Source organism: Gavia stellata, chromosome 5 (genome assembly GCF_030936135.1).
Source record: "Gavia stellata isolate bGavSte3 chromosome 5, bGavSte3.hap2, whole genome shotgun sequence".
Lineage (NCBI taxonomy): Eukaryota > Metazoa > Chordata > Aves > Gaviiformes > Gaviidae > Gavia > Gavia stellata.
In genome coordinates this window covers 31,575,980-31,602,941 of record NC_082598.1, presented here as the reverse complement: position 1 = coordinate 31,602,941, position 26,962 = coordinate 31,575,980, and the positions used below count along the sequence as shown (strand labels likewise).

The window sequence follows — 26,962 nt, the reverse complement described above, 5'->3', positions numbered from 1 at the left end:
TCAAACTCTTGAGACTCTCACTGACTTAGCTTTCAGTTCTCAGTTAACTTCAGTTCTGCAAGTCTTACTCCTGTGGGAACTCACTGAGACTAATTCTACAGCTACATGAGCACAGGAATAGTTTTACTTAGTTTAGTTCCAGTTGATTGATTTGAAGTTGTAATCTGCAATCACTGTCTCTATGCATTTTAAATATGGCCAAGCACAAACAGTGCCGCACTTACTTAAATGACTGGAAGAAACACTGATTCCCTGGCTTCTTTCTGAAAACTTTCTGACTTTTGTTTAAATAATGTTTTTTTTGTTAAGTAGGATGAATTATTTTCTTCCTAGGAGTGAGGGAATATAGACATAGTGTATTAATCCTATGATGAAAGAAATTGCCTCAGCATTTGGATGGTACTGTCTTTCTACTTAGCATTTGCAGGTGGAAAGATACTTCCCAAAGTTCTTCATTAGGGAAGAAGCTTTCAAATAGCAGGTAGAACTGACAGTTCATACAGTTTAACACTTAAAAAAAATTTAGGAATAAGAGAAGGGAACATGCATCTTGCCTTAGTTTTCAACAATGGAGTGTTGACAAAATAATTTCTGAGATCTCCACTTAAGTGCGGAGATCTAAAATTCCATAACTGAACACTCATAGAATTTAAGGAGCTTCTGAACTGAAGTTCTGGCCCTTCTTGTAATACTCGCTGAAATTTACATCCAGTGTCTAAGCATTCTTAAATTTTTGAGAGAGTCTGACTCTGAAATTTTTGCCATGATCTCATTTAGCTATTTGTCAAAGCAATGGAATATGTGACTTGAGTAGACTTGACAGTGAGCTAGAGCAAAATGGTAATCAGTTCAGTTTTCAGTCCTTCAATACATGCATTTTCAGTTTTGTCGTGTAAAAAGCTGAATAAATAAAAAGAAAGCAATTAATGGTCAGCAATAGAGATGTAATTTTACAGTTTACTTTATGATCTGTGGGCAGTCACTCCAGGCTTTTGCTTTCCTCTTGGCTAATGCAAGCCAGGCTGGTTCTGTTGACACAGGGTTAGCATCAGGTGTAGAGAATCTCTTGGCGACCTCCTTTGCCAGTGGGGTTGACGGAACAGAATCTGAAATTTCCACTGTTTTTGATGGGGTAGGGAGGGGAAGAGAAAAAAAAACGTTAGTTGAACCTTGTACTTTGTTGCAGGATTCTAGAGATTTCACTTCCAACCCTTTTAGTTAAATCTTACTTTTTATTGTATTAGCAAAATAATCAAGTTAGGAGGAGCTGCGTTTCCTTTTTCAGCGGTCACTCCAAGTAATGGAACTCACAAAAATAGGGACAAAATTTTCAGTCTCTGTGAGATCCAGAGAAAACATTTCCAATTTGCCAGTCGTCTTCTTTACATGAACTATTTTAATTACATCTGCAATGTAGCAAACAATGAGAAATAAAGCTGGATTTTTTTTTTTTTTTTTTTGGTAATGCAGCTGCTGAACACATGTGACCCAACTGTATTCAGTAGGATTTAGATTGCCTCTTCAGATTAGAGTTCTTAAATAAGCACAGAGAAGAAAGCAGTCCTATAGTTTTCTGCCTCAGTTAACCACTCCCATGAGACTACCCTGAAGAAATGAACCAGCTTTCTCCAATAGCTGTTTGTCACATTTTCTTTAAAATAGTATATTTAAGACAAACAGCTGTCTCAGCAAGAAAACGTGTTGAATAAGCAACTGATTTCTAAAAAGCAACTTTACAGAGCACAACTGTAGAAGTATATTGTAGAAGTTGAGTGGGAAGATTATTTAATTCTGAGATAGTGAATGCCCTTGAAGGCAGCCTGCATAGAAATGAGTCCTATTTGAAACCGATGGAGTAACTCTAAAAATCTTAGTTACAAAATAACTCCTCACTAATCTTCCCCTTACATGTGTTATTTTTTATAAGCCAAAAAGCTTTTTTTGTTAAATATTCATATTCAGTTCAAATTACTTCTAGTTGCATTTCATTTTCAGGTTTTGAATGTTTTAAAAAGCTTTAAAATTGCATGGATGGCAAAAACTGTTTTTAATATATCTTTAATCATGTATTTTTAGCTATAAGTAAATGAACAGTAGTAGCAGCTATTGCTGTAGACAGACACTTTGAAAAGCTAATTATTTTAAATGTTATGGTAATTTATGCTATTTTAAAGGTTACACCCTCTTATCAGTTCCTGTTGTACAAGACTGAAGTGCAAGTCTGAAATATACCAACTTCTTCAAGTTTTGGGTGTTTTCTTAATGTCCTTAGAGGAGGACTCAGAAAATTCTTACTTTAAACATGTTCTAGCCTGGTCTTCTGCCTTAAATGCTCTCCTAATTGTGGGAAACCCAAATCAGTGTCATCATCCATAATAAACAAATACTTGTATATAGTATATTTGTGTAATTGGTAATGGCTACCTGACTCCAAATGTAACCAGCAATCACACAGAAATCCAGTCACTATTTCCTTTAGGGCCAACACAGTTCTATGCTTTCACTTTAGGTAACTCAAAATTTCCTCCCGAAACTCTCATTCTAGTGCAGACAGACTGACCAAGGATAATTGGGTTCACACTCATGAATCTTTTGGGGTAGGGCTGCAAAAGAGCCCTGTTACAGGTTGTCAGGAATGCTGTAAAGCTTCTCCAGCTGCCCACCTCCAAAGCCAGTTTGGACACTGAAAGCAGGCTAACAGGCAGCAGGAAAGTTTTGGGCAATCTATGGGCAATCTGGTTTGGGTTGGAAGGGACCTTTAAAGACCATCTAGTCCAACCCATGATGCTGCAAGTAAAACAAGTTCTCAGGGATATCTGCGCTGGTGTGCAGCTGCAGTGTGGACATGCAGTTGCTGAACCAACTGAACATAGGCATGCGCAGGGGTTGCTCAGCTTGGAACAGTCTGTAATGTAGAAGTAGCACTGCATTAGCCTTTACTATTACAGATCACATCAATGAATTACCTCATGGCTTTCAATAGTTGCTTTCCATAGTTCTTGGCTTGGAGTGGTACTGAATAGATTCAGCTGATACGTGGATTTACTTTCCAAGAAGCACACACTATTTACTGTGCAACTTGTAAAAAGGTTTCTTCGACACCGATCTGTACTCTTCTCCAAAACCTTTTGCCTAGGACTAATGTTGCCTACAGAAATATCAGGCAAGTCTCTATTTCAACAACCACCTTACACCACCCCAAACTATTATGCCTTTGGGGAAGTATTTATTTTAATGTGCCTGCCTTTTGAATATGTAATTGGTTTAGTTTGACTAAAGTGACAGATAAGGTAGTAGGTTCTGGTTCCAACCTTCCATACCAAATACTTGACTGGGACGGAGAAGTCCTAAATTCAAAGTGACAGGCTACCTTCAACTGTATTGATGAGTTTTTGTGTTTTTGAATGAAACAAGAATACGAATTCCAAATATTCTGGAGTGAGGTTTTCTCCTTGGCAAACTGGGGTGGGTGGGAACACAATATGCCTCATTTCCTACACAAATACACTTTGTAGAAGTTAAGTATCATTCCCCCTCTGAGCTAACCCCCAACCTAAAGGTAAAACAGTACTGCAATTGCAATTTGCAGTAAATCAAATCCCCCTAATGTGCAGTAGTCGTGTTCTACAAATACTGTTGGATATGGCTTGGGGAGACAGACGAATTTTTTTTTAACTTGAACTAGGGCATTTCTAAGCAAATGCAGTAGTCCATCTTTAAAAACCTGTTAAAATTATGTACATCCAGCGTAATGGCCAGCACATGAGACTGGGACAAGCTGCCTTGCTCCTTGCTGAAAGCAAATGCATTTGCAATTCTAGGGGTAGTATAGGAGAAAAAAATCATTCATTCACTTTCTCAAAAACATGTAATACCATTTCTGAAGTGCATCATTCCTACTGTAAATATGAATCTCTCACTGTACCTGTCACAGAAGTTGGAAGGGTGTTTGACTTTTTTAGCTGTTCCCTTCTTTCTAGTCTTGACACAGCAGTCTCAATTTTCTTCTCCCCTTCTTGAGTTGTAGATTTCTGCAGTGTGCTTGTTTTGCTGCTGCTGCTTTTATTATCTGACTGATTACTTACAGCAGCCTGGAACAGAGAAGAAAAACTGCTAAATGAGAAACAATCTGTCATGTAATGGCTACAAGTAAGAGATGTCACACTTGATGCTTTCATTCATCACCTGTCCTTTCCTTAACCTTCCTTTTTGGCAAAGGATCAAACCACTCCAATACTTCTTAAACTAAGAGTCATTATGGACTGTAAAAAAAAAACCCACAAAGTTAAATTTGTCATGTTGTCATTTCAGTCAAAATATTGAACAGTTTGAGCCAGCCCTACCTGTTAAATACAGCACTGAAACACAGTGTGTATCTATGGGCAACTTCACGCCCACTGCTGTTTTCTTCCGCCAATTATCTATGTCTGTAATTATGCATGCGTCCATCAGAAATTTGTGTGTCATAACAAACATCAAAATATACTTAGTTATCCCTTTTTACCATCTGCGGTATCTATATACAGCATCACTGTGTAGCATCACCTCTGTACTGTAAGTAGAAGTGTTTTTCTTACTAATAGAAAACCATGGATAGTAAACAGCTATTTAGAGAACAGGAAAGAAGTGATACTTGAATTCAGTGTCTGCTTTAGGCATTTGGATGTTTTACATGACGGTTCATTTCTTTCATTCATCTACATCTTATCCAAATAATACATGCTACGAGAAAAATAAATTCAAACTTAACTAGTATTCACCTATATTCACCTATAAATGAGTATCCCAGCTGTTATTGCACGAGCATTAAGCCTTAACATCTTATTTACTCAACTTTGAAAGAACCACGTTGCATACAATTTTTCTGTTCCATCATCTGCACAGTGGTTGTGCTAGTGATTGCCATTCACTACCACCTGATATTAAGGCATCAGAGTTTACACTAAAATTGTCACACTATTGCACCGTATTTTCTCCTGGAGGTCTCAGTTTTGCAAAAGGGAACTCCAGACTTTCAGAATACTTTTTACTCACTGTCATTTTAGCTTTTATGAAATCTTACAAACCAAACATAAAAAAACCTCCCTTCCACATAATAAAACTGGCTAACATTTATACTTATGGTATCAGTATTTCTAATGAGCAGGTTTCTAAAGATTGTTTACATTTTCTTTAGCCAGCTTCTCTGCTTGCTTCGCCTCTCTGGCTTGTCTCCTCTCTTCCCTTGTAGCTTGCTGCTCACGAAACCCCTTTTGCTTTTGCAGCGCTAATGTAATCCAAAGTGGTTGTGAAGTTTCAACTTTCTCCATGAATTTAGAGCCATCTAAAGAGTGCCTGCTCTGGAGGACAGGTTTTTCTGAAAGAAAACATGAAAAGAGTTGATTAACTAATGCACATCTCTTGTCTCAAGCAAACCAGTGCAACTTCTCTACCTTGTGAAGACTCTGGAGCTAAGCCCATTGAATGCCATGCCATTCACAGACCTTCCTGGACTGTAGGTCAAAACCTGAAACAGTTTTTATGACTCAAGAATAAGACCTAATTCAACACACTCATACAGCTGTCCAAATTTATCCTTTTTTGTGAAAAAGCCTAGCCCAGACTCTCAGAGCTATAGCCTAATTTACTACCTAATACTGCCACCACATGAGATATTTAAGTAAAAGTGATACATATGCATTGACTTTTTATACCGCTGATGAAAGGGATGAAAAACTACTAGGTATTGCAGTTCCCTGGTTTTCCAGCCGTATTTAAGGGAAGAAGAGTGTCCAAAATTCAGCCAAAAGATGGGGGCTGAAATTACGTACTCCTGTAAATGCAGCCCCTCTTAAAAAAATGTTTTTTTTTTAAATCGCCACTGGAGTGTTTGACTTCCTGTACCCTTCATGAAATTCGGGCTAGCACCCAGCATAGAGCTGTGAGTGGCAGGGAGCAGCACTGAGTGCAAAGGGCCTCCTGCGGAGCTCAGTGAGCACAGAAACCCTCAACTGGCCCGGGCCCTGCTCTCCCAGGCCAGCAGCTGTGCCTCCAACTAGTTTCCCTAAACCCTCATTTAAAAATGGAAGTGAAAGGAGTAAGTGTAAAAAATTGTAAAAAGTAAGCAGCAGTTCCACTGAGATACAATTTTAGAAGTGTCGTGATGCTTGCAAAATTCAAGAATGGAAAAAAATTGGGATTTCCCAATTAAATGCTGAATTCCTGCCTTGCTCTTTTCAGTGTCCTTACGCTGAAAGGGCAATTTTTCCTCTTGTACAGAATGCTATTTCAGGACACAGGGGCTTTCAACTCTCCTCTGAAGAGCCACTATGGCTGCTGTAATTGTTTCTATTACTGAAGAGTGCCTCTGAAATGCAGACTCCTGTGCCCAGCTATATTGGGTTAGATAGATAGAGAATTTGCCCAGGATAAGCACTATAAGGGGACCTAGATTTTAATATTTTTAAGCTAGATAATATTCCCCTAAAAAATAGAAACAATATAATGTAAATGACAAAAATTATTCCCTCTGCTCTCATGACACCATTATACATGGGACACAGAGTCCATCCTCTGACTAACTAGGTAACATCTCTACCAAGGAAAACACACAAACTTCAGTTAACTCCTTGAAATTAACTTTCTTAAGCAGGTTGCACTGGTCACGTCGAGTTCACGTGTTTCTGAATTAAATTGTCGGGACGGGAAGTCCCATTCATTCAAACAACCCTAAGCAAAGTAGTGGTGCTCCACAAATAACATGCCAGGTAAAAATTATAGCTTAAGACCAAATGTCTTCCTCTGGACCTCAAGTATCTAATTTTGGAAATGCAGACAATAGCTAAATGACCTTTGAAAAATACATACCTTTCTTCAATGGCTCAGGCTTTTTGTCATTTTTTTCTCTCCATGGAATACTTATAGATGGGAAAAATGACTTCTTTTCTCTGATTTCTTCCTCTTCATTTTTGTATTCATTGGATGGTGTGGGGTGCACTGCATTTGCTCTGCCTTCTTTTCTCCAGCCACCGTCTGATTCAGCTTTAACCAACCTTTGCCCTAGGGTATCAGCTAGGTTTGACCTGTTCATTTTAGAAAGAGGAGATGATGGTGGTGTCTGGCTGGTGGGCTTTGGAGCTAAAGCAGGTTTCTGTGGGACCAGTGACTTGCATGCTGGTTTCTCATGAGGGGGTAAAGCACTCTGGCCGGTGGCTGGTAGGACCACTGGTGTGCTCGCTGGTGGTGAAATCTCCACCACAGTAATTGAAGAGTCTTTTGAGTCTTTTAAAATGCCAGGGACGTTTGCTCTCCCCATGCCAGGGGATGTACTCTCCTGTGGAGCAAAACCAGAGGATTCTTTCTCACCTTCAGTTGTAACAAGTGGGTCTGGCACACCATCAAAACTATCTCCTGCACTGTATCTTTTCTTTTTCCTTTGCTCTGCCTGTTGATCATAATGGAAACGTAAAGAGTAGTTTGTCCTTCGTAACTTTATCCCAAAAGGAGAAACATTTTCTTCTCCATTTGGTGCTGGTTTATCTGCTTTTTTTATGCTGTCATTCTGCTGATTTTCCAGCAGTTCTGCCTGGGGTAATTCTTTACCTGGAGAATGAGGAAAACTTGGAACAAGGAAAGATGGAAGATCTTTTGCAAATTTACAGCCTTCTGTGTTGTCTGTCATTTCACTATGGGTTTCCATTTTCTCCTTAGCCTTTTCAGCTAAGTTATCCTTAAAAGTGGAAGCCACAACCTCCTTCAAATCAGTGGATGAGCCAGTGGTTCTTCCCACAGCCACTGTTTCATTGCCTTTTGCCACACTTAGATTCTCAGCATCTGAACTGTTTTTTGAAGCTTCTGAAAACTTCTGCCACGCTGGTGTTATTGAGAACTTTGCATTTGCTGAGAGGGTTTTCCTCAAGTTGCCATGGGAAGCACCCCGTCCTCGGGGTGTCCAGTCATCACTGTGTCTGCAGACACTTACTCGGTCTCTCTCATTGTATTTGCTGTTTTCTGCGTTCTTTAGGATCCTGGAACGGATAGAAGCCCACTCAGCTAGTACGGCCTGGTTGTTCAATGTCTCTTGTGCATATTTCATTTTACTGCTGCTGGGTTTGGGATCCTGGGGTTTTTTCTGGGCCTTCTCTGGTGAAGGAATATCCACATTTTTTCTTTCTTCCGTTAAGCCAAGTAACGATTTACAAGCTGTGTCCTTTATCTGGTTCAAGTTAACTGCTGTGCCACACAGCTGTGCTCCAGTAACCAAAATAGCTGTATGGGGTACACACACAGATGACGGGAGTGTATGAGAGCCCTTGCTGGAAGTGTGCATCCTGCAGTCTTTGATGGATGGAGAAGAGAGTCCTGCTCCTTTGATGGGCATGACTGGACTCAGATTTACTTTCTGAAATATGATCTGTTTATCTCCAGAAGACACTTGAAATGTGAAGGGTCTGGATGCAGTTTGTCTTTCATCTACCTCTTGCCACCTAAGTTCTTCCCCTATTCGCTTTTGTTCCTGAGCCTCAACTTCTCTCTTCAGTTTCTGGGCTAGGACTTCTTCTGCTGGTTTATTGCCTTTTTCTGGCTGCTTGAGGTTTTGGGCTCTTGATCCTTCTTGGAGCTTCTCCTCTACTGGATGCCTGTCAGCCCCTCCAGAACACAACTGATCCTTGTCCTGTTGCTGTTCCAAGGATTTTTCTTGTTGGTTTTGCTGAAGATTTTGTTCTTCTGTGTCTACCTTCTGCTCTTCCAGCTTGTTCCATTCTTGTTCACTTTGTTCCTTTTGCTGGTTCAGTTCATCTTGTTCCTTTTGCTGGTTCAGTTCATCTTGTTGCACACCCTCTGCACTTTCCATGTGCATTTGTTTTGTGAGCTTGTGTTTTCTCTGCTCTTCCCGTTTCTTTTTCTTATCCATTACTTGCTGGGGTTGTTCCTTAGCTGTCTTTTCGCCTTTCTCCTTCCAATGCTGCCTTTTTTCCTCCTGTTTCTTCTGTTGTTTGAGGCTCTCAGCTTCTTTCTCCTGCTTCAGTTTTATCTCAGCTTCTTGAAGCTCTTTCTCTTCCAGCTCTTGTCTCTGTTTTTCTTCCTTATTTTGTTCCTTGAGTTCTTTTTGTTCCTCCAGCCAATTTCTTTCTTCTTCCTCTTGACGCTGTTTTTCAATCTCGTGTTGCCTTAATTCTTCCAGCTCTAGCCTCTTCTGCTCCTCCAGCTCTTGTCTCTGTTTCTCCTCCAGCTCCATGCGCCTCTGCTCTTCCCATTCCTGATGCTTCTGCTCCTCTAGCTCTTGCCTTTTCTGCTCCTCTAACTCCCGATGACTCTGCTCTTCCTGTTCCCGGCGCTTCTGGTCCTCCAGCTCTCGTCTCTCTTGCTTCTCCTGTTCCTGGAGCTTCTGCTCCTTTAGCTCTCGTCTCTGTTTCTCCTCCTGTTCTTGGTGCTTCTGCTCCTCCAGCTCTCGTCCCTGTTGCTCCTCCTGTTCCTGGTGCTTCTGCTCCTCCAGCTCTCGTCCCTGTTGCCCCTCCAACTCCTTCAGCCTCTGCTTCTCCAGCTCTTGCCTCTTTTCAGCCTCTAGCAGTCTTCTCTCCTCTTTATGGCATATTTGCTCTTCTATTTTCAAAGATGTCTCTCCTTCAAGGAGATACTGCCTCCTCCCTTCTTCACAATGCCTTCTTTCCTGCTCTTTTTGCACCTGCTCAAGTTCCTGGCACCTTTGCCCTTCCATTTCTCTTTGTTCTTCCATTTCTACAATCTGCCTTATCCTTTCAGCCTCAAAGATGCCCCAGTGATCTTCAATTCTTTTCTCCTCTGCCAGCTGAAGCTGTTTCTGCTCATCTCTGTTCTGGATTAGCTTGTCTGCTATGATGTGTCCATTATAACCTGGGTATATGTCTCCATATAGCTGAGTTTCTAGGTCCTCCGGCTCAAATTCTGTTATTGTTAAACTTTGTGATCCCTAAAATTGGGAGACAAGTTTGGAGTTACTGAATATTGGCTATTGGCTTGTTATTCTTTACAGTGAAGAAACAATTAACCAGTTGCAAATGCAAAACAACTTTTTTTTTTTTTTTTAAACAATGATTTAGATCCAGAGCCAACACACCAATACACCCACCCCAGTTTATGGATCACATCATCACATATCCCATGCCTCTCACCTATTTGGATGATAGCCTTTAAAAGACAGAAAACGTCCCAGCAATGATAACAGTATAATGCTAAATATTGAATCACCATTTGGTGTACATGAGCTAATCCAGATTGAGACTTGCCATTTCAAATTTACAGAAGGCTGAGGAATAGAGCACAAGTTTCATATGCCTATTCTACTGCTTAGAACTCCATCCTTTAAGCCTGAAATAATTAGTACTGCTTAAGGGCATTGTTTTGCCAGTTCTTTCATGGCAAATCTGGCTGTTACTTGCAGAGCCAGAAGCTGTTGCTTGCAGAAAAGAGCTCTGCAATGCTATCCAGGGAAGAACACTTCTCAGGGAAACACAATTTGGTTGCTTTTCACAAACGCTGAGCCAGGATATCTTCCTCCATTAGCTGTGCTGAGACTCCAGTTCTATTGCAGGAACCGTGGGACCATGCCATGGATAGAGAACCTAGAGCTCCCCAGCAATACTGTACCAAGGCACGTACTAACTGCTGATCTCTGGTTCTCCGTGCTTGCCCCACAGCCCTGGCACGTGGGTGCAATACTTGCAATAAACTGAATACAGGTCTTCTTCACAGCTTACTCCTTGTCTCTGTAGCGACATGGTCTGAAGGTGAGCTGCACCTGAAAAGTGCTTTCCAGCACTTCCCTTGAGGAAAACAGCTCAGCTAATGCCCTGTCTAGCTATTATTTGTTGAGCCATCATTTGGCTCCAGTTAAACATTCTGTATAAACAAGAGGTTTAAATTTCAAAAGGTGCGTAAGAAAGGACAGTGGCCTCTCCTGAACCCTGTATTAGTTGAATAGTCTTGTCCCATTTACAAGCACTGGTAAGATGTCAGGATAAAAAACAAAATAGCCACGCAGTAAGTGTACGAAGTGAGGATTTGATAATTCACTCTAGCTGTAGCAAGAGCTGTGTTACTTAAGTCTTATTCTTTCTTATAAGACAGTGATATTATCACTGTCAGAACACATGCCAGTTTTAGAGAATCTATTTTTTTTTCCCAACCAAATTTTGCACTATCTGATTGCCTATAATGGAGCACCATTAACAGTGGCAGATATCCTTCAGACTTTTATGACCAAATTTTTTTACTAGAAAAACTAGAATCAGAAAGCTCTCCCAATGTAAAACCCTACTGAAGGTACTTCAGGTGTAAGTAGTGTTTGTCTCAACTGGCCATATTAAAACTTCTTTGCATCTTCTCTCCAGCTAGGGTTTCATCTTTAGGTCACTACCTTGATTTCAAGACAAAATGAAAGAAGCATGCATTTTGTTTTGCCCTGAAGACACAAGATTTGTCGAAGAAGCTTTCAAAAACTGTCTCTAACAGTGTTCGTCATATCTTAAGACAGTCTTCTGTCTACAGCTACTCCTGGTGCACTCAGTTATGGTTAGTCTGTACCCAGCTTCAAAAGCAACCCCCCTCCTCTCACCATTTCACCAGTGATTCAATACCTTTGTTAATCTCTTGTGCTTTCTTGACATCCTCTGCTTTTTTGGCTTCACTGACAGCTTGTGTTTAGCTGCACTGTTGTCTAGACAAGCAACAGCCTGGGGAACTGCATCCAAATTGATTGTTTCAATTGTGCCAGAACAGGAAAATTGTCTTTTTGGCCGAGATGATTTGACTGGAGTGACCTGTTTGTATCACAAATGCAAGAAGCTATTATTAAGCTATTTGTTCCATTTAAATAAATAAATAAATAAATAATGCACACACAAAGAAAAGCCTTTGCAGTTTTGAACTCAAAGGAGTTATTAGCAGAAAAGAGTTCAAACCCTGTTTTTCCATTATACAAATCATGAACTTACTTTGGACATGAAAGTTACAGCTGTAATATTTTCCTATTTCCAGTACTACACGTTTCTATACTTTTCACTTAAAATCTACTTAGACCTTTCTAACTGAAGTTTTTTCACAGTTTAGTTCCACTCAAAAGTTGTTGGGAATGGGAAGGGCAGAGGCAGAGTTTTAAGCAACATCAAACACTGGAACACGTTAAAGTTTGCTTGCTATGGAAAAAATATCTACATCTTTTAATAATTTAGATTATACACTTTAGGCAAGAGCAAGTCAGATTGCCTTAACTAAGCATTATAATAGAACAGCTACAGAGCTGTACTATCTGCATGGGAGATGATGACTATGATATTGGATCTCAGACTGGCACAGTGCCTGTGGAAAACCTTCCCTCCACAGTCATGTGGAGTTGTCCAAGCTAGCACCAAAGAACAGCAAAAATACTGGCTTTAACTGGTACTTTTTTCTCTTGCCCTTCAAATACTTGGTTTCAGAAAGTGCAAATACAAAGTGATTTAGTGAGACTCCTCTTATGAATAAATACAGTGGCACTGTATGTCTAGACGAGTAAGAGTGAGCCTGTAATCAGTCTCTCCCGTAAGTCACTGAGCTATCATCCTGAGACTGGTATTTGGCACAATCCAAGTGGAAAAATACGACAGAAAAAAAAGAAGGGAGAAAACATGTTCTGTAAGGAAAGAAAATCACATACATTGTTTTCAAGACAGCTCTGTAATCTTCTGAGGTTAAACATATGCTAATTAGGGAACCAATTACTTAAAAGCTGATGGAACATTTTGCATACGCTTATTGCATTACATGTAGGCATAACAAAGTAGTAGTAATACTTACGAAAATTATGGCTGTATGATTAATACATCAAATGCAGGAATGCTGCAAGACTGGCAGAGACTGAGTTCTGCTGTTTGCTGCAACCAACTCTTACAGATTTCTCAATCTTAGTCATTGCTTATTTACTAGCCCCCAAACTGCCCAACGTTCACAAAATCTCGGATGATCATGGCACAATGAAATGTGTATTAAAGCAAAAACTGACTGTCAGGCTTCTAATAACTAAAATAAGAAATTAACTTGGTGCAAACTGAGTGTAAAAGTTTTGTTACCTTTTCTTCCACTTCATGTCCTGTTCCAGGCAAATTCATTGTTCTCGACAAATCTGGGGTGTCAGTGGACTAGAAAACAAGATTACAATAGCTAAATATTAAAATGAAAAGTATCTAATAAATATGGTTCAAAGGACTTGTGAAATCATGCATGTTAGAGTAGGATTTTTACCCTGTGTCCTGCCACTACAGGATCAACGGATAGACAATTCTTGTTCCTAAATGCTATGAGTTTCTTTGCTATTCCTTGAATCACTGCTGTCTGTACAGAAGCAGTTGCTGCTACAAGACACTACAAAAGGTAAAACACTCACACTTCCTTAGCAAAATAACCAGGTTCCAAATCAAATGAAAGAGCACAGCTTTGTAGGATTTCAATCAGCTCTTAATAACTTTATTTTCTCCTGACCTACACCTAAGGAAAAAGAATAGGAACCTGATCAGGCATTACCTCTGCTGCAAAGAGTTTAAACTCTAGATTCTTGACAATTCCTCTTCTTACAAAGCAAACTGGCTCCTCCAGAGCAGTTAGAGCCTATCAGTCACTAGGACTCCTTAGCCACCATCCCTCTCCAAGCCATCTCACAGGAGGGGATTTTTAAGGCGCAGAGGTTGAAGCAGCATTCATCGCACCAAGAAACATTGGCTTTGATCATTATATCACAGTATTACTTCATAACCTAATGAATGCTGGGATCCCATTACACCAGGTGCACATGATTGTTAGTATAAAGCCTAAAAAATCAACTTTACAAATAGAGGTTAAATGAAACACAGAACTCTTGCCATCGATCCAAGTTACTCAGTCGGGGAAAATCAAAAGTCCCAAAGCAACACAGGAAACCTGTTTGAAGTAGAGCAGCGCTATGTGGTCCTGGCCACCAACTTCAGACAGAAGCCACCCCGTCCCCCAAGGACCTAAGCAAATAAACAGGCAGAGGAGTTACAAGGCCAACAGCAGAGACAGGAGCAGAAACCAGGCAAGCTGCCATGCACCAGAAATCTCTGATAAAGCAGGTAATGAGTAGCACACAGTAAGAGAAAAGGAAAGTAGCAAGTGCTCTGGTTGACCCTATGCACATAGCGTTGGTTTGTTGGTGTCTGCAATCTCCTCTGAGTAGGGATGTCTGCTCCTTCAGTATTTGGAAAAAGAACTATGCAAAGGGACATTAATTTTGTTTTCAATACATAATATTTAAAAGAGTAGGTTGTAAGGACTGAATCTCTCCCTCCTTATTACACAAAGATACTCCAATGGTTTTTTAGTGCTTGAATTATTTTCTCCTTCGAGCTGGAAGTCACTAGGTGACATTCGGGTCTCCTGCAGGACCCAGCAAGAAGACTGTCCGCAGAGAATGTATGTTGGTATCAAACACAGAGTCTCGCCTAGTACCAGGGTACATAGCCAAAACTTGTCCACAATACCACTGCAGTTTTTGTGCACGCAGGATGCTCTTGATTCACTTTAACTGACTGCTTCAAAAAGGAGTATTTGTGAAGCATGAGAAATATACCTTTGACTGCATTTTTATCCTTGCAGACTGCAGAGGGAGAGGTGTGACTGTGCAGGTCCTACCCAAACGCCTGGCTCCCTGACAGATCTGACCACAGCCATGAAGGAAGTGGTCATAGAGGAGCTATGTTGCCCCTTGAAGACTGATGAAGAATTTGGGCCACCTCAGTCTCAAATCTCCCTTCTGTGTGTTCGGCTGAATATAGGCATGAGCTGCAGAGGACGCTTACTGCCTTTGCCTTTCACGTAGCTAGCACTAGTGCCAGTGAACATGAGCTGAGGTCCATGCCCTGGTGTCCCTCCAGGATCTTACAGGCTGCACGCACGTGGTGGGTTGCTGCGTGCCTTCCCCAAGGGTTCCCAGGCACAAAGTCAGCCTCCTGCGGGCAGGGAAGGATGTCCCTCTGTCCCCTGCGCTCCCTTCAGCCATTACAGCAACACACAGAACCCGTATCGTCTTAGAGGATTTCCAGAGAGCTTCCATCACTCGCCGTGTTTCTTCACTGCCTGAAGAAGCCCTTTCGGGACACCTGAATGTCTACAGTTCCCGGTATCAAAATCTTCATGGATAATTTGAATAATTATTTGAATTATACTGGACATTTGGATTTAGGGAGCATTCTCAAAATGTTTCTCCCCCTTCTTTGCCTTCAGTTCCTGTCCATGAGAAATATGGATATTTACCCCAAGACACAGGATTTTACAGATTTAGGCTCCAGACCCCTCTCATTTTGGAATGATTTTCGGTTTTGCCATTTGATGCTGTGCACAACTTTCCATGCTGGGAAGTCCATATTTCAAGACATTTTCTGTCTCAGAAAAATTTCCTGTCTTCTAGCTACACTGTAAGTGATGTCTGCATTGCTGGAAGTTCAGAGCAGACAGTCAAAACAGTAACTCTGTGTGACCTGGCTCAGGATGTCAAGAGCACACGCTTCTCACCAGTCCAAGAAGCATGAGCTGAGAGATCCCACCCACATAAAACAGCCCACTGAGCTCAGCTACACCTCACTGGAGATATCTGCTACACCCCAGTGAACTTCACTGTTTTAGTACCACGATAATCCACGAATACATCAATTTAAAGTGCTTACTTTATTACCACTGTCTGAGATCACTGTGTCCTGCTGAGTCTCAGTCTCCATGGGGCTACTGAGCAACACATCCTCTTCTATACTAGCGTTTGCCTCCCCCATTGTCCTCACAGAAATTGTCATTTGTGGAGGCTGCCCAAATTTTATATTCTTGGCCAACTGTTGCTGAAAAACAAGAAAAGAAAAGGAAAAAAAGGTATTTATATTATGAGCAAAACAAGCCCCTTCTCCATGTGAAAGCTGCACAGAAACACTCAAGACAAGTTCTGACTCTGGATTAAAAACAATCAGCTTGAGGCTCACATTGCTGCAACACGATGGCCACCCCCTCTTCTTTCTCCCTGCAAAGTGACCCAGGTCAGGAATTTATTGCATGATTTTGGATGATCAACTTGAGCTCTCATCAGTGTTGCCAACTTTTGCAAACTTATTGTGAATTTTGAAACACTCCTTCTATTTTTTTGATCTATGTCCTAGATTAAGACTTTGTTTATAAAAGCTAATTATGAAGCCTTACTGTTTCAAAGAAATAAGATCATGAGCCAAGTGTACACTGAGAAGCTAAAACAGCCCCAAAAGGCAACCTTTTTCTTCTCCAGCCCCCAAGCCCTGCATCTCATGCATCTATAGGTCTTAAAGGTATTCTTATTGTAATGTTTAGTCATAAGTTTTAAATGTTAAGAGTTTGGCATAACCCTGCCTTAGAGGAGGCAAATCCACAAAGGAAGGGAAACCCAGCTTCTTTTAGATGCTTGATCTTGTAGGAACAGAGCACAAACTCATGTTTGCTCATGCTCATGTGGACTGCCACATCACCGTGTTTACACAAAGAAGTTTATGCAGGGGACATGCAGTAGATGAATGGATAAAAGATCTTTCCCACCATTTATTTTCCTTGTTGAAGTAGTCTTCTCTCAAGGGTTACAAGAAAGTATGCTTCACTTATATCAAGTGTAAGATGAGTAAAATAAGTAGCATATAATATCTGTCCTCTGGTAGGGTGAATTACAGAAATTACAGCCCTGGCTACTGCAGAGACAAATACCATACAATCTTTGAAAGTGAACCTTTTGCAAAAGAGTTAGAAGACATTCTCTAGAAGAAGCAAATGGAGTAAGGAACATTTATTGATAGCTTTTCTTCCTGAAATATTTCAGGGAATCATTCTCAGTTAGGAAGGAAGGAAGCGTGTTATTTTGCTGCTTTACTTTCTTTCAAGCACAGAAAATTCTCCAAAAGAGATCTCCCTTTTCTGTCTTGTTGTTGCTATGCACATCTACAGCTCAGTGATACTCAATTCAACTGTGCAGCTTCTCTTCAGTGGAAATGTCAGGTATGTACACAGACCCAACACAAGTTTGCCCCTGAGAACTGCAGAAGATTGGAGTAGGTAGCATGTAAAACAAAGACGTATCTTTTTCCTATAGCACAGAATCAGTAGCATGGCTTAGGTGAGCAGTTGGCTAGGTAAGATGTCCTTTAGTAGCAGCAAGCGGACCTCTAAAAAGATTCCGGTCAGATCAGTCTTGGTTGCCATTGTTACCCAGTGGACTAGACACTTATATAAAAGTTCATCCATATCACCCCAAAACATTACCAGGTTTCTGTATTGAACTATTAAGACAAAAAGTACATGCAGAGATTCCACATAATCACGTTATGAAACTAGAATAGTTTTTCTCAGTCTCCTCATTGAGTTATACATTATTTATGCCCATTTGGATATTGGGAGAAAGTAATGAAATTCATTTAGTACCTCATTTTGGCATAGTGGGCAGTTTTGAATGGCAGAGTTTTATTCCTGCCTAGATTACTGGCAGTGCACCCATAGTCTAAAGGCAAGGGTTTCACAAAGTCTATCCAGCTTTTGTGTTATTAGTGCAACTCTCTGACTTGAGATCTTATATGTTTCCACTATGTAAATAGGAGGTGGAGAGAGGAAATGGGTCTGTATTAGTGTGAAGGCTGCAATTCTGCAATTCTGTAATTCTGCTGTATTCCTGCAAGGTCCTCTGATGCTAGTAGAAAATTACTTCAGAACAGTTTCTTAAGGCTGCTCCTTTCTTCTTACAGAAGCCATAGTCCTAGACAAATTGTTGTCCCAGGCAGAAAACTGGAACCGTCAGCGTTACCTGAGCAACTACCCAAGAAACTAACAATTTGTGCCTCTGTTCCACGGTGAGAACATGCATGCGTGTATATATATTGCTTGCAATGTGTTTTGGAGGAAGGGATGGTGTGTTATTCTCTTGATCTTCTGATCAAGTTCTTGATCTACTGTGTGTGCAATGCATGGTGGGAGTTGTGTGGTGATAGAGCTATTGTGGAGAATGGTCTGTGCTTTAAAAAGAATGGCTTGAGGACTCTGCTGTAAAAATGTGTTGTTTTCCTGGTATTTCCAGGAAATATAGTCGATCCTCAATATTTATGGACTGTACAGAGTGGTTTTTTTTTTTAAATTACTTCAAAGTTTTAAAAGTTTATTTGCTCAGACTTGCATAAATTAGTTTGAAGATTGAAGAAGAATCTCCAGTAGTCCTCATTCCTTCCAGGGTAGAAGGCTCTTCTCTGTATTATTTGGTTTTTGAACAAATTTAGCTTAAATGAACTCCACTAATAGTTGTCCATTGGCCAATTTCTTTCAGTGCATTCTAATCTCCAAAGCTCATGCTGAATACTAAATGTCAAAATCTCAATCAGCTTACTAGAATCATAGAATCATAGAGCTGTTTAGGTTGGAAAATACCTTTAAGATCATCAAGTCCAACTGCAAACCTAACCCTGCTAAGTCCACCACTACACCATGTCCCCAAGCACCTCATCCCCACGTCTTTTAAATACCTCCAGGCATGGTGACTCAGCCACCTCCCTGGGCAGCCTGTTCCAATGTCTGACAACACTTTCAGTGAAGAAGTTTCTCCTAATATCCAGTCTAAACCTCCCCTGACACAACTTGAGGCCGTTTCCTCTTGTCCTATCACTTGTCACTTGGGAGAAGAGACCAACACCCACCTCTCTGCAACCCCCTTTCAGGTAATTGTAGAGAGCGATAAGGTCTCCCCTCAGCCTCCTCTTCTCCAGACTGAACAACCCCAGCTCCCTCAGCCGCTCCTCAGAAGATTTGTGCTCCAAACCCCTCACCAGCTTTGTTGCCCTTCTCTGGACACGCTCCAACACCTCAATGTCCTTCTTGTAGTGAGGGGCCCAAAACTGAACACAGGATTCGAGGTGCGGCCTCACCAGCACCAAGTACAGGGTCACGATCACCTCCCTACTCCTGCTGGCCACACTGTTTCTGATACAGGCCAGGATGCCGTTGGCCTTCTTGGCCACCTGGGCACACTGCTGGCTCATATTCAGCCAGATGTCAACCAACACCCCCAGGTCCTTTTCCGCAGGGGAGCTTTCCAGCCACTCATCCCCAAGCCTGTAGCATTGCATGGGGTTGTTGTGACCCAAGTGCAGGACCCGGCACTTGGCCTTGTTGATCCTCATACAATTGGCCTCGGCCCATCCATCCAGCCTGTCCAGATCCCTCTGCAGAGCCTTCCGACCCTCGAGCAGATCAACACTCCCGCCCAACTTGGTGTCGTCTGCAAACTTGCTGAGGGAGCACTCAATCCCCTCATCCAGATCATCGATAAAGGTATTAAACAAGACCGGCCCCAAAACTGAGCCCTGGGGAACACCGCTTGTGAACGGCCGCCAACTATATTTAACTCCATTCACCACAACCCTTTGGGCCCGGCTACCCAGCCAGTTTTTTACCCAGCAAAGAGTGCACCCATCCAAGCCACGAGCGTCATTATTGTTACCATTGAGTAAATTTATTCATATTGCTTTCAAAGACCAACATTAAACCTGCTCCATGTTCTTTTTTAAATGTGCTTATACTGTAACTACAATGCAATTATCCTCTCTCAAAAAATTCATACAGATACGTTTTCTACCTGGTCAATCATAAGAACTCTAAAAATGCATCATCCCTGAAAGAAAAGAAAAAACCCACAACTCTTACTTGGAAAAACACACACAGACAGTTCAAATCAGAGATGGAGAGTTACATCAATTTAAGCTGCAATGCCATTGAGAAGAGGCCATATTCCCTGAAAAGGAGCATCTGCTTTAAATTTCTCAAAAGTTTCAGTTAGACATATTTCTGAACACAAAACTACAAATCCTCTGTTCTTGAGAATTTCCTGTGCTGACAGCCTGTGGATGATGGTTGCCTAAGGAGGATTATTTGCAAAGCTGGTCATGAGATGTTGCAGGCATGACTTTTTGTTCTTCTACCATTGCGCAGTCATTTGTTTAAATACCCTTTCAGAAATCTCCATAGATGCATATTGGTCTCAGTTAAATGAACCTGGTCTCTTTTGGTTTGTGTCTCTTGTACTTTAGCAGCCAGAAGTCACCATCCTAGCCGAAATCTAGCTGTCGGCTAGAAGAAGGAGGAAAGAGATGAATGTTTCCTGCCTGCACCTTCCATTTCCAGCCTTATTAACTCCAATGGGCTTTCCCAGTTCCCCAGTTTGCAGTCAGTGGACAGGTATTTCCACAGGACTTACAGACCCTTCTCAGCAGCGAAACAGCATGGCTACCACATATGACAATTATACCATGAAATAACAGCTGGAGGGACCACACTCACAGAGGAGTTTCTGAATGGGTTCATCAAGCTGCGCTCCAGACCAGGTTTACCTCATCCCAAGGTAATGGGGATGAGGTAAACATCATCATTCAAGAGGTGAATGAGAGTTCGTCTATTCACACCCAACCCGGGTGGCTATCAGTGCGGTGCCATTCAGTGTAAGCTGAGGGGCAGGGCTGCACATCTAATAAAGGCAAATAAATACTGGGAATTTAGAAAAAAAAAAAGTTTGCACTCATCTGATTTTTAAAATCTTCCTCAGTAACTGGACCGGGATACAGGCCCACTTTTATTTCATGCAAAATAATTTGCTAAAAGTGATACTATTTACCTGACATCTTGACACCAGCTTACCATTAATAACTTCAGAAATAAAACTCCTAAGTTAAATTGTTCTGCATTAGTTGGCACCTGCAGCAAATTAAAAAGCTTATACTTTAAAAGCACTCTTTGTGTTTGCATAGGAAATGCCACAGAACAAACGTTCCATATTAACCGGCAGAGAGCCCAGATTGGGCTGTACATCTCCTCTTTCACTCCAATTTGGCTCCTCTTCTGTGCACATGCCTGCTTGCATGCATGTTGGATTCAGCCCCCTGAAACCACATCATTCTTATGGCTCTGTGCCTGGAGTGAATCCAAAACCGGATCTGCTGAGCTGCTTACTCTGTTCAGTTAAAAACCATTAAAAGAGAGTGTACTATTTCAGCTGATTCCATTCAAACAAGTCTTACAAGAAATGCTGGTCATATTTTGCCTTCAACTCAAATACCTATTTTTCATGTCTGTTTGTAATGCCCAGATACACAAATAACTGAAATTATGTTTTCTAGTTATACATAGTTGTGCAGTAATGACATAATCAATAATACTTTCCTAAGAAGAGCCATACTGTTGAAATTCCACTTGGTCCTGTACCGTCTCCCACAGTGACCCAAAAATCAAATGCCTTGCTTGGGAATATATGAGAACAGGCCAAGCCCATACTGAGATTTTCCTTGTAAACGCTCCAGTGATTTGTGGCATCTGAAGACTTTTGGAGTCAATAGCCAGTTGGAAACTTTTCTTTTATGAATTTGTTTCATAGCTCTTTGAACTTTTATAAATATCTCACAAATAACAGTGCTGTATGACAATGAGTTCTACAGTACAACTATGCATTAGGAAGTAATTGTTTTGATTTGAAAGTGTTACTCATTTCAACTGATGCTCATGTGTTCTCATGCTGTGAAAGCCTGAATAATTGTCCTTTATTCATTTTCTCAATTCCACTCATGATTTCATGCATCTCTATCATATTCTCTCTCATATTTTCTTTTCTAGGCTGAAAAGACAGTTTACCTAATTGTTCTTTCTATGGAAGTGAGTGGACTTCTTTAGCCAACAGGAAAATCTACAGCGTATCTAAACAAGCAAGACACCCACATAAGCAATATTATTTTTTTCTTTAAATCAAAGAGAGAGAGTAAACTGGAAAACATCATGTGAGAAGTTATATTGGTACAGCTGGAGGCTTTAGAAAGTAAACTAGATATAAAATTAATATGTAAACCTACTGAAAAGGAGAAAAATAAGAAGTATTACCACAGATGTTTTGGATATAAGATGCATGGAGGGAACTATTCCACTCTCCATTGCTGGAGCAGCATGTGGTTTAGGGCATTACATGTCAAGAAAGATTTTGGGAGAGTCCAAAATAGAAGAATCATGAAGAAGCAAACTGTATATGGATCTCTAGAGATACATATTTGCAGATAATCCAGATGCAAATGAAGATTTTGCCATACAGTGGCAATGGACCACTTACAGATGCTCATGTGTTAAGAGCAAGATTTTCTGGAGAAGCCTGGAGTTACTTACAGGATCTGTGGCATTTGTCACCTGAGTCTCTCCTTGCAGAGTAAGGAAAATGGAAGCAAAGCAGATGTGAGTAAGGAAAATGGAAGCTCATTTCCAGGGCTTAATAGGGTCATAGGAAAAAGGGAGTCTGCCCCAGAAATGCTAGAATGATTAAGAAAAAATTATGAATTCAGTTTATAAAGTGAAAACAATTGTCAAATGTGAAGAAAACGATTAGGCTGCAGTGGCACTAGAAAATATTGGCAACAAAGAATTGAATTGCAAGAAATACAAAGCTGGGCAAGCATGCAGTGAAAATTCACTCCCAATTCTATAAAATGCAGAGCATCAAGTTAAAAGATAATAGCTTTGAGATTTAGCAAATGACTTTGTAGCTTTGTTGAGATCTGGGCAATATCAAACAGAAACAACAATGGGAATGGCTGGTAGAATACAGATACGCAATGCACAGTAGTGGAAGCACGGGCTTGATCATTAGCTAAGATATGTTAATGACTAAAAGAAATGGGATCCAAACCTGAACAGTCATTAGCTCTGACAGCAAGAAGATGATTGGGGACATTCATCATTACAAAGCCAGGGAAATGTGAATTTAAAAGTGGTCCTTCAGCATTTGACCAGGAAGTCTGGATTCCCAAGACATGTTTTATAATAATTAATATCTGTGTAACAAATGGGTGTTTTACAAATTTACAGAGCAGAGGGTTGGTTTGTTTTAAACCCCGTGGCCACATGAAGCAGAAAAGATGTAGCCCAGTAGTTCCTAAATGCAATAAGCCATATGCCACAGTCAACCTTTTATATTTCTTGCAGCTAACAACTGCCGCAGCCTCATGGATGCCAGATGACCCAAGATACTTTCAGTGAAGGCAAGAGGTGGAAAACAAGCTGTCCTTCTGCCTCCAGAGGCAGTAGCAGTGCTGCACCACAGTTCTGTCACAGCAAAAGGGAGATAATGGCTCAAAACAAGTTTCCATTTTACTTGCTAGTTTTTGTGCATCTGAAACAAAAACTGTCTTCTGTTCATTTGCTGACCATTTCTGGCAAATATCAGTAGTAGGAAGAAGAGTCACGGCTGCAAAATGCAAGGAAGTTGATCTCACACACTTTGATGCAAGAAAAAAAACTCCACTATCTTATGAAAGGGAAGGATGTAAAAAGAAGCTCCCAGAGTTTCTTTTAGATTGGTTCTTTCACACTGCTAGATTTAGATTTTAAATATTCCTTGTGTCTCGTTCATAGTCTGGTATGAAAAGCAAAGCACCAGATCCTAAGAAACTAAATGAGTCCAGCATTAAGACTACCAGTGCCTGGAGTACCATCTCTTTGTGGCAGCAGGTTCAGGCTGGCTTTCTACACTGGATCTTAAAAACTAGGTAATGATAAATCTCAGCAGATCCAAAGGACAAGGAAAAGACTGCTTTTACAACAGCAGGTGACTTGAGCCAACACAAAATAACTTCATGATACACAAAGGCTATTGGAGGTTAACCAGAAGTGCGAGAAGTCAGGCTTTTCTCAGCGTGTGTGACTTCTCACACACTAAAACCTTTGACCATAACCAAATCCATTTACAGAAAGCCTGATAGGATGAATGCTGCCAATCTGAAAATCAATACAAAGAATTGAGAGCTATGCCAGAAAGAACTAATTTACCTTGCACACATGATCAGAAAGAGAGAATTTCTACAGTAAGAAGCTGAACCAGTGCATATGCTGGCCAGCTGCCCAGAGTGCTACAGAGTTTTGCACCATTACACAACATTTTTTGTGGGTCCATCAACACTCCAAAGTCAGCATAAATGCAAGGTGAGAAGGGGGAAACACTTTGGTGGCCAGCAGAATGAGATCCAGCACCATCAGTATTAAATGGCTTGCATTTCTATTTTGATATCAAAACCCTTTTCACCATGCTATCAGTTAGGCTTGTAAGCATGGTGCCTCTTCCAAACACGATTTAAGTTTTCCAGGAATGTTCACTGTACCACCCCCAAAAAAAGTCCTGAAAAAGGTTAAAACCTGCGGAGCTTTTGATGTCTGCTTGGAATACAGCAAGTTCAGAGCCAGCACAGGGCACTGAATCCTGGCAACACTTCCTTACTGAGAAGCATCTTGCCAGGCAAATGGAAACTGGAAATGCTGCACTTCCACCGTGACATATAAGCCTGAGCAAAATCATAGTAATGTTGGTGGCATAGCAATGACTTTCCTGGGAGCTGGCCTCAGAATTGATTTTAAGGAGTGGAGCGTTCTTCAGAAGAGATGGCTGTCTCCTTTTGTTCCACCACTTAAAGAAATACAGATGGTCCCAGTGGGAGTGAGCTTGCAGAAAGGGACTTCAAAGTAGATACAAGCTTCTGATAACTGAAGACTGAGTATCAGTGTTTTCTGTGACTGGAAAATCATGCAGCAAACACAGTCTCCTTTTAGAATACTACAGCAGAAAAAAAGGATGGGGTATGGAGTGCATAAAACCTTCAGACAGGAGTGATAGTCCAAATAACTGGTCAGACCTGGGACTCAACTCTAAGGTCAACCTAAAAATGTGCAACAGGGTTTTGGCATGATCTTGTCCTAAAACTCAGGGAACAGCTGCAGAAATCATGGCCAGGGAAATGGGGACAGTTATGTGCTGGGCAGCAGGTTTTGCAGATACAAGAGGTGGCCCCTGGGCTTGTTGTAAGGAGCCTTTACATGGGGTTATGAAAAAAATCCATGGACATTTAGATGAATATATAACTTCTGTGTAAATATGTAAATAGTTAAAAGTGTCACTCAATCTGCTATGCATTTGCTTTCTGATTGAATGGGTTGCTCTGGACATCACCATCATTAGCAGAGTGGGAAAAGCTGGATCAAGGACATTGTTACAGGCTGGGTTGCAGCTATATTAAAGTGATAAATATGAACTACTGTCCTTCAATTTTAAATAAAAAGGTAGGCACACTTTTGAAATCAAGCAGCTGAAACAACACTCCCCCTTAAAATACATGCAAGTAACCACACCAAAAAAAGGCTCGTGCAAAGTGCACACGAGCAACAGCCTATCACTGGCTATTTATTTTGTGACCTTCAAGGGTGATTATTTTTCATTTAATTTTCTTGAGTTACCCTTTGCTTAGCGAGGATGGTTGTTAGCAACTGCAGTAACTGTACTTTTTATCACGTCTCTGAGTTTAGTGAAGGCAATAATTTCTATTGAAAATTTTAAGGTGAGTTTGGAAATGGGAGAAGCCACTCGTACAAAGTGAAAAGGTATTCAGAGAAAAGCTAAGATACTCAAGCCAAGACAAGAGATCCAACAGATACGGAGGGCACGGCTCTCGGCAGAAGTCAATGAGCTTTGTATCCAAAGCACACTCAAGCATTCTGCAAGACAGGTCCAACTACTTCACGTCTTTGCCCACAGTCAGCAGTCATTTAAAATATAATGGATTCTAGCCTGGAAAGTAGCATGCATTGAATCTCCCTGACCCGGGGAAATTTAAGCTGAAAAAACAGCACAGAGAAATTGGAGCTGTCCTAGCATGGTTTCGACTTCAAAGTTCATCCACAGTCAGCACAGCCAATGCCGTTCAGGTGCTCTGTCTGCTGACAGCACCGTGCAGGAAGAAGGAACAATTTCATCCTGAATGTCGGATCTGTCTACTGTGCGTGATCTCTCACTTACCAGAAAAGATGGACCACAGGTAGACTTTGGAAATAAAAGAAATCAATGGTATTTTACTAGTCAGCTACAGGCTAACAGCACCCTCACAACATTTAAAATTTATCAGCATTTTGACAGGGTGTGTCAGCATCCTGAGCAATAAACTGAAACGTACTTCTGAAGGACAGCTCTTTCAAAGTCTAGATAGGCATAGGGCTGGGAATCTTACATAGGTACAAGGAGTAAAGCAAAAATATGGTAAAAGCACAAATGGGACAGAGTTCTGGAAAAGAAGGGTTCTTTAGAAGCAAATATCCTCAACGTGTTGTTTATGTATTTACTTATGTGCTGTTTGCTTTGGAGAGATAAACATATCCACCTTTCATGAGACCCATTCAAAGGATAAGGAGAAAAAGAAGGAGAAAAAAAAAAAGTAATATGCATAAAAGGATAATTAAATCAGCTTTGCAAAGAAGTCTCACTCTGCATGCCATTCCCTGCTGCCAACACCACCCTCATTTTTTCACTCAGTACCACATCTGTAGGTCTAAGGCCAGGACATGCCAAAACCATGAGTTCAATTCAAATGAGTTCCACAAGATGCAGACATTTCTGCAGATTTGCTTGCAGCATCACTGCTGTACCTTTCAAGACCAAAACCTAGATCTTCTGCAGATGATCCAAATTATTTACATGGCTTTTGGCCAGGCAATTTACATGGCTGAGAAACCACCCCAAGGCTATTCAAAAAGCAACCCACCTTTATCCGCATTTAACACATTCTGGAAACCATTTTCCACCACATTTTAAATATTTTTCCCACTTACAATTTCTTACCTGAAGAGTTTTGACTTTTCCTAAAACGTTCTCCTGTGACATTGCTTGGACGGCCTGTTCACTCTCTGTTCTCCCATCAGGTATAAAAATACTGTCATGGGAAAAAGCTCGACTGCCCATAGAATAATGGGAGGACCTGGAAAAAAAACAGTTAAAAAGTAAATAAGCACAGCAATGAATTTATGAGACTGACCTTTCATATCATAGCTGCCCTACTGTATAGATTTGCCCTCCCCCTTGCCTTCTACATAAAAGCTTTGAACGTTCTCAGAAGAGAGGTATCCAAATATTTTC

General features: G+C 40.9%; 1 protein-coding gene across 1 annotated transcript; it reads right to left on the bottom strand.

Annotated features, from left to right (window-relative positions):
• Positions 1–665: 665 nt before the first annotated feature.
• CRACD (capping protein inhibiting regulator of actin dynamics) lies at positions 666–26,803 on the bottom strand. The gene is made up of 8 exons (XM_059818006.1): positions 26,669–26,803; positions 15,672–15,836; positions 13,065–13,133; positions 11,595–11,777; positions 6,847–9,928; positions 5,166–5,356; positions 3,926–4,091; positions 666–1,118 (listed from the first exon to the last, which is right to left on the bottom strand). Exons 1-8 carry the CDS (start codon positions 26,786–26,788, stop codon positions 958–960), a joined length of 4,137 nt encoding a protein of 1,378 aa, XP_059673989.1. The 5' UTR covers positions 26,789–26,803; the 3' UTR covers positions 666–957.
• Positions 26,804–26,962: the final 159 nt, after the last annotated feature.

Coding starts and splice junctions, on each gene's coding strand:
- CRACD (XM_059818006.1), bottom strand. CDS start 26,788: ATGGGCAGTCGAGCTTTTTCCCATGACAGTATTTTTATACCTGATGGG. Junction 15,837..26,668: donor GAAAAGTCAAAACTCTTCAG/GTAAGAAATTGT, acceptor CTTGTTTTTCAG/CAACAGTTGGCCAAGAATAT. Junction 4,092..5,165: donor AGAAGCTGGCTAAAGAAAAT/GTAAACAATCTT, acceptor TCTCTGTTCCAG/GCTGCTGTAAGTAATCAGTC.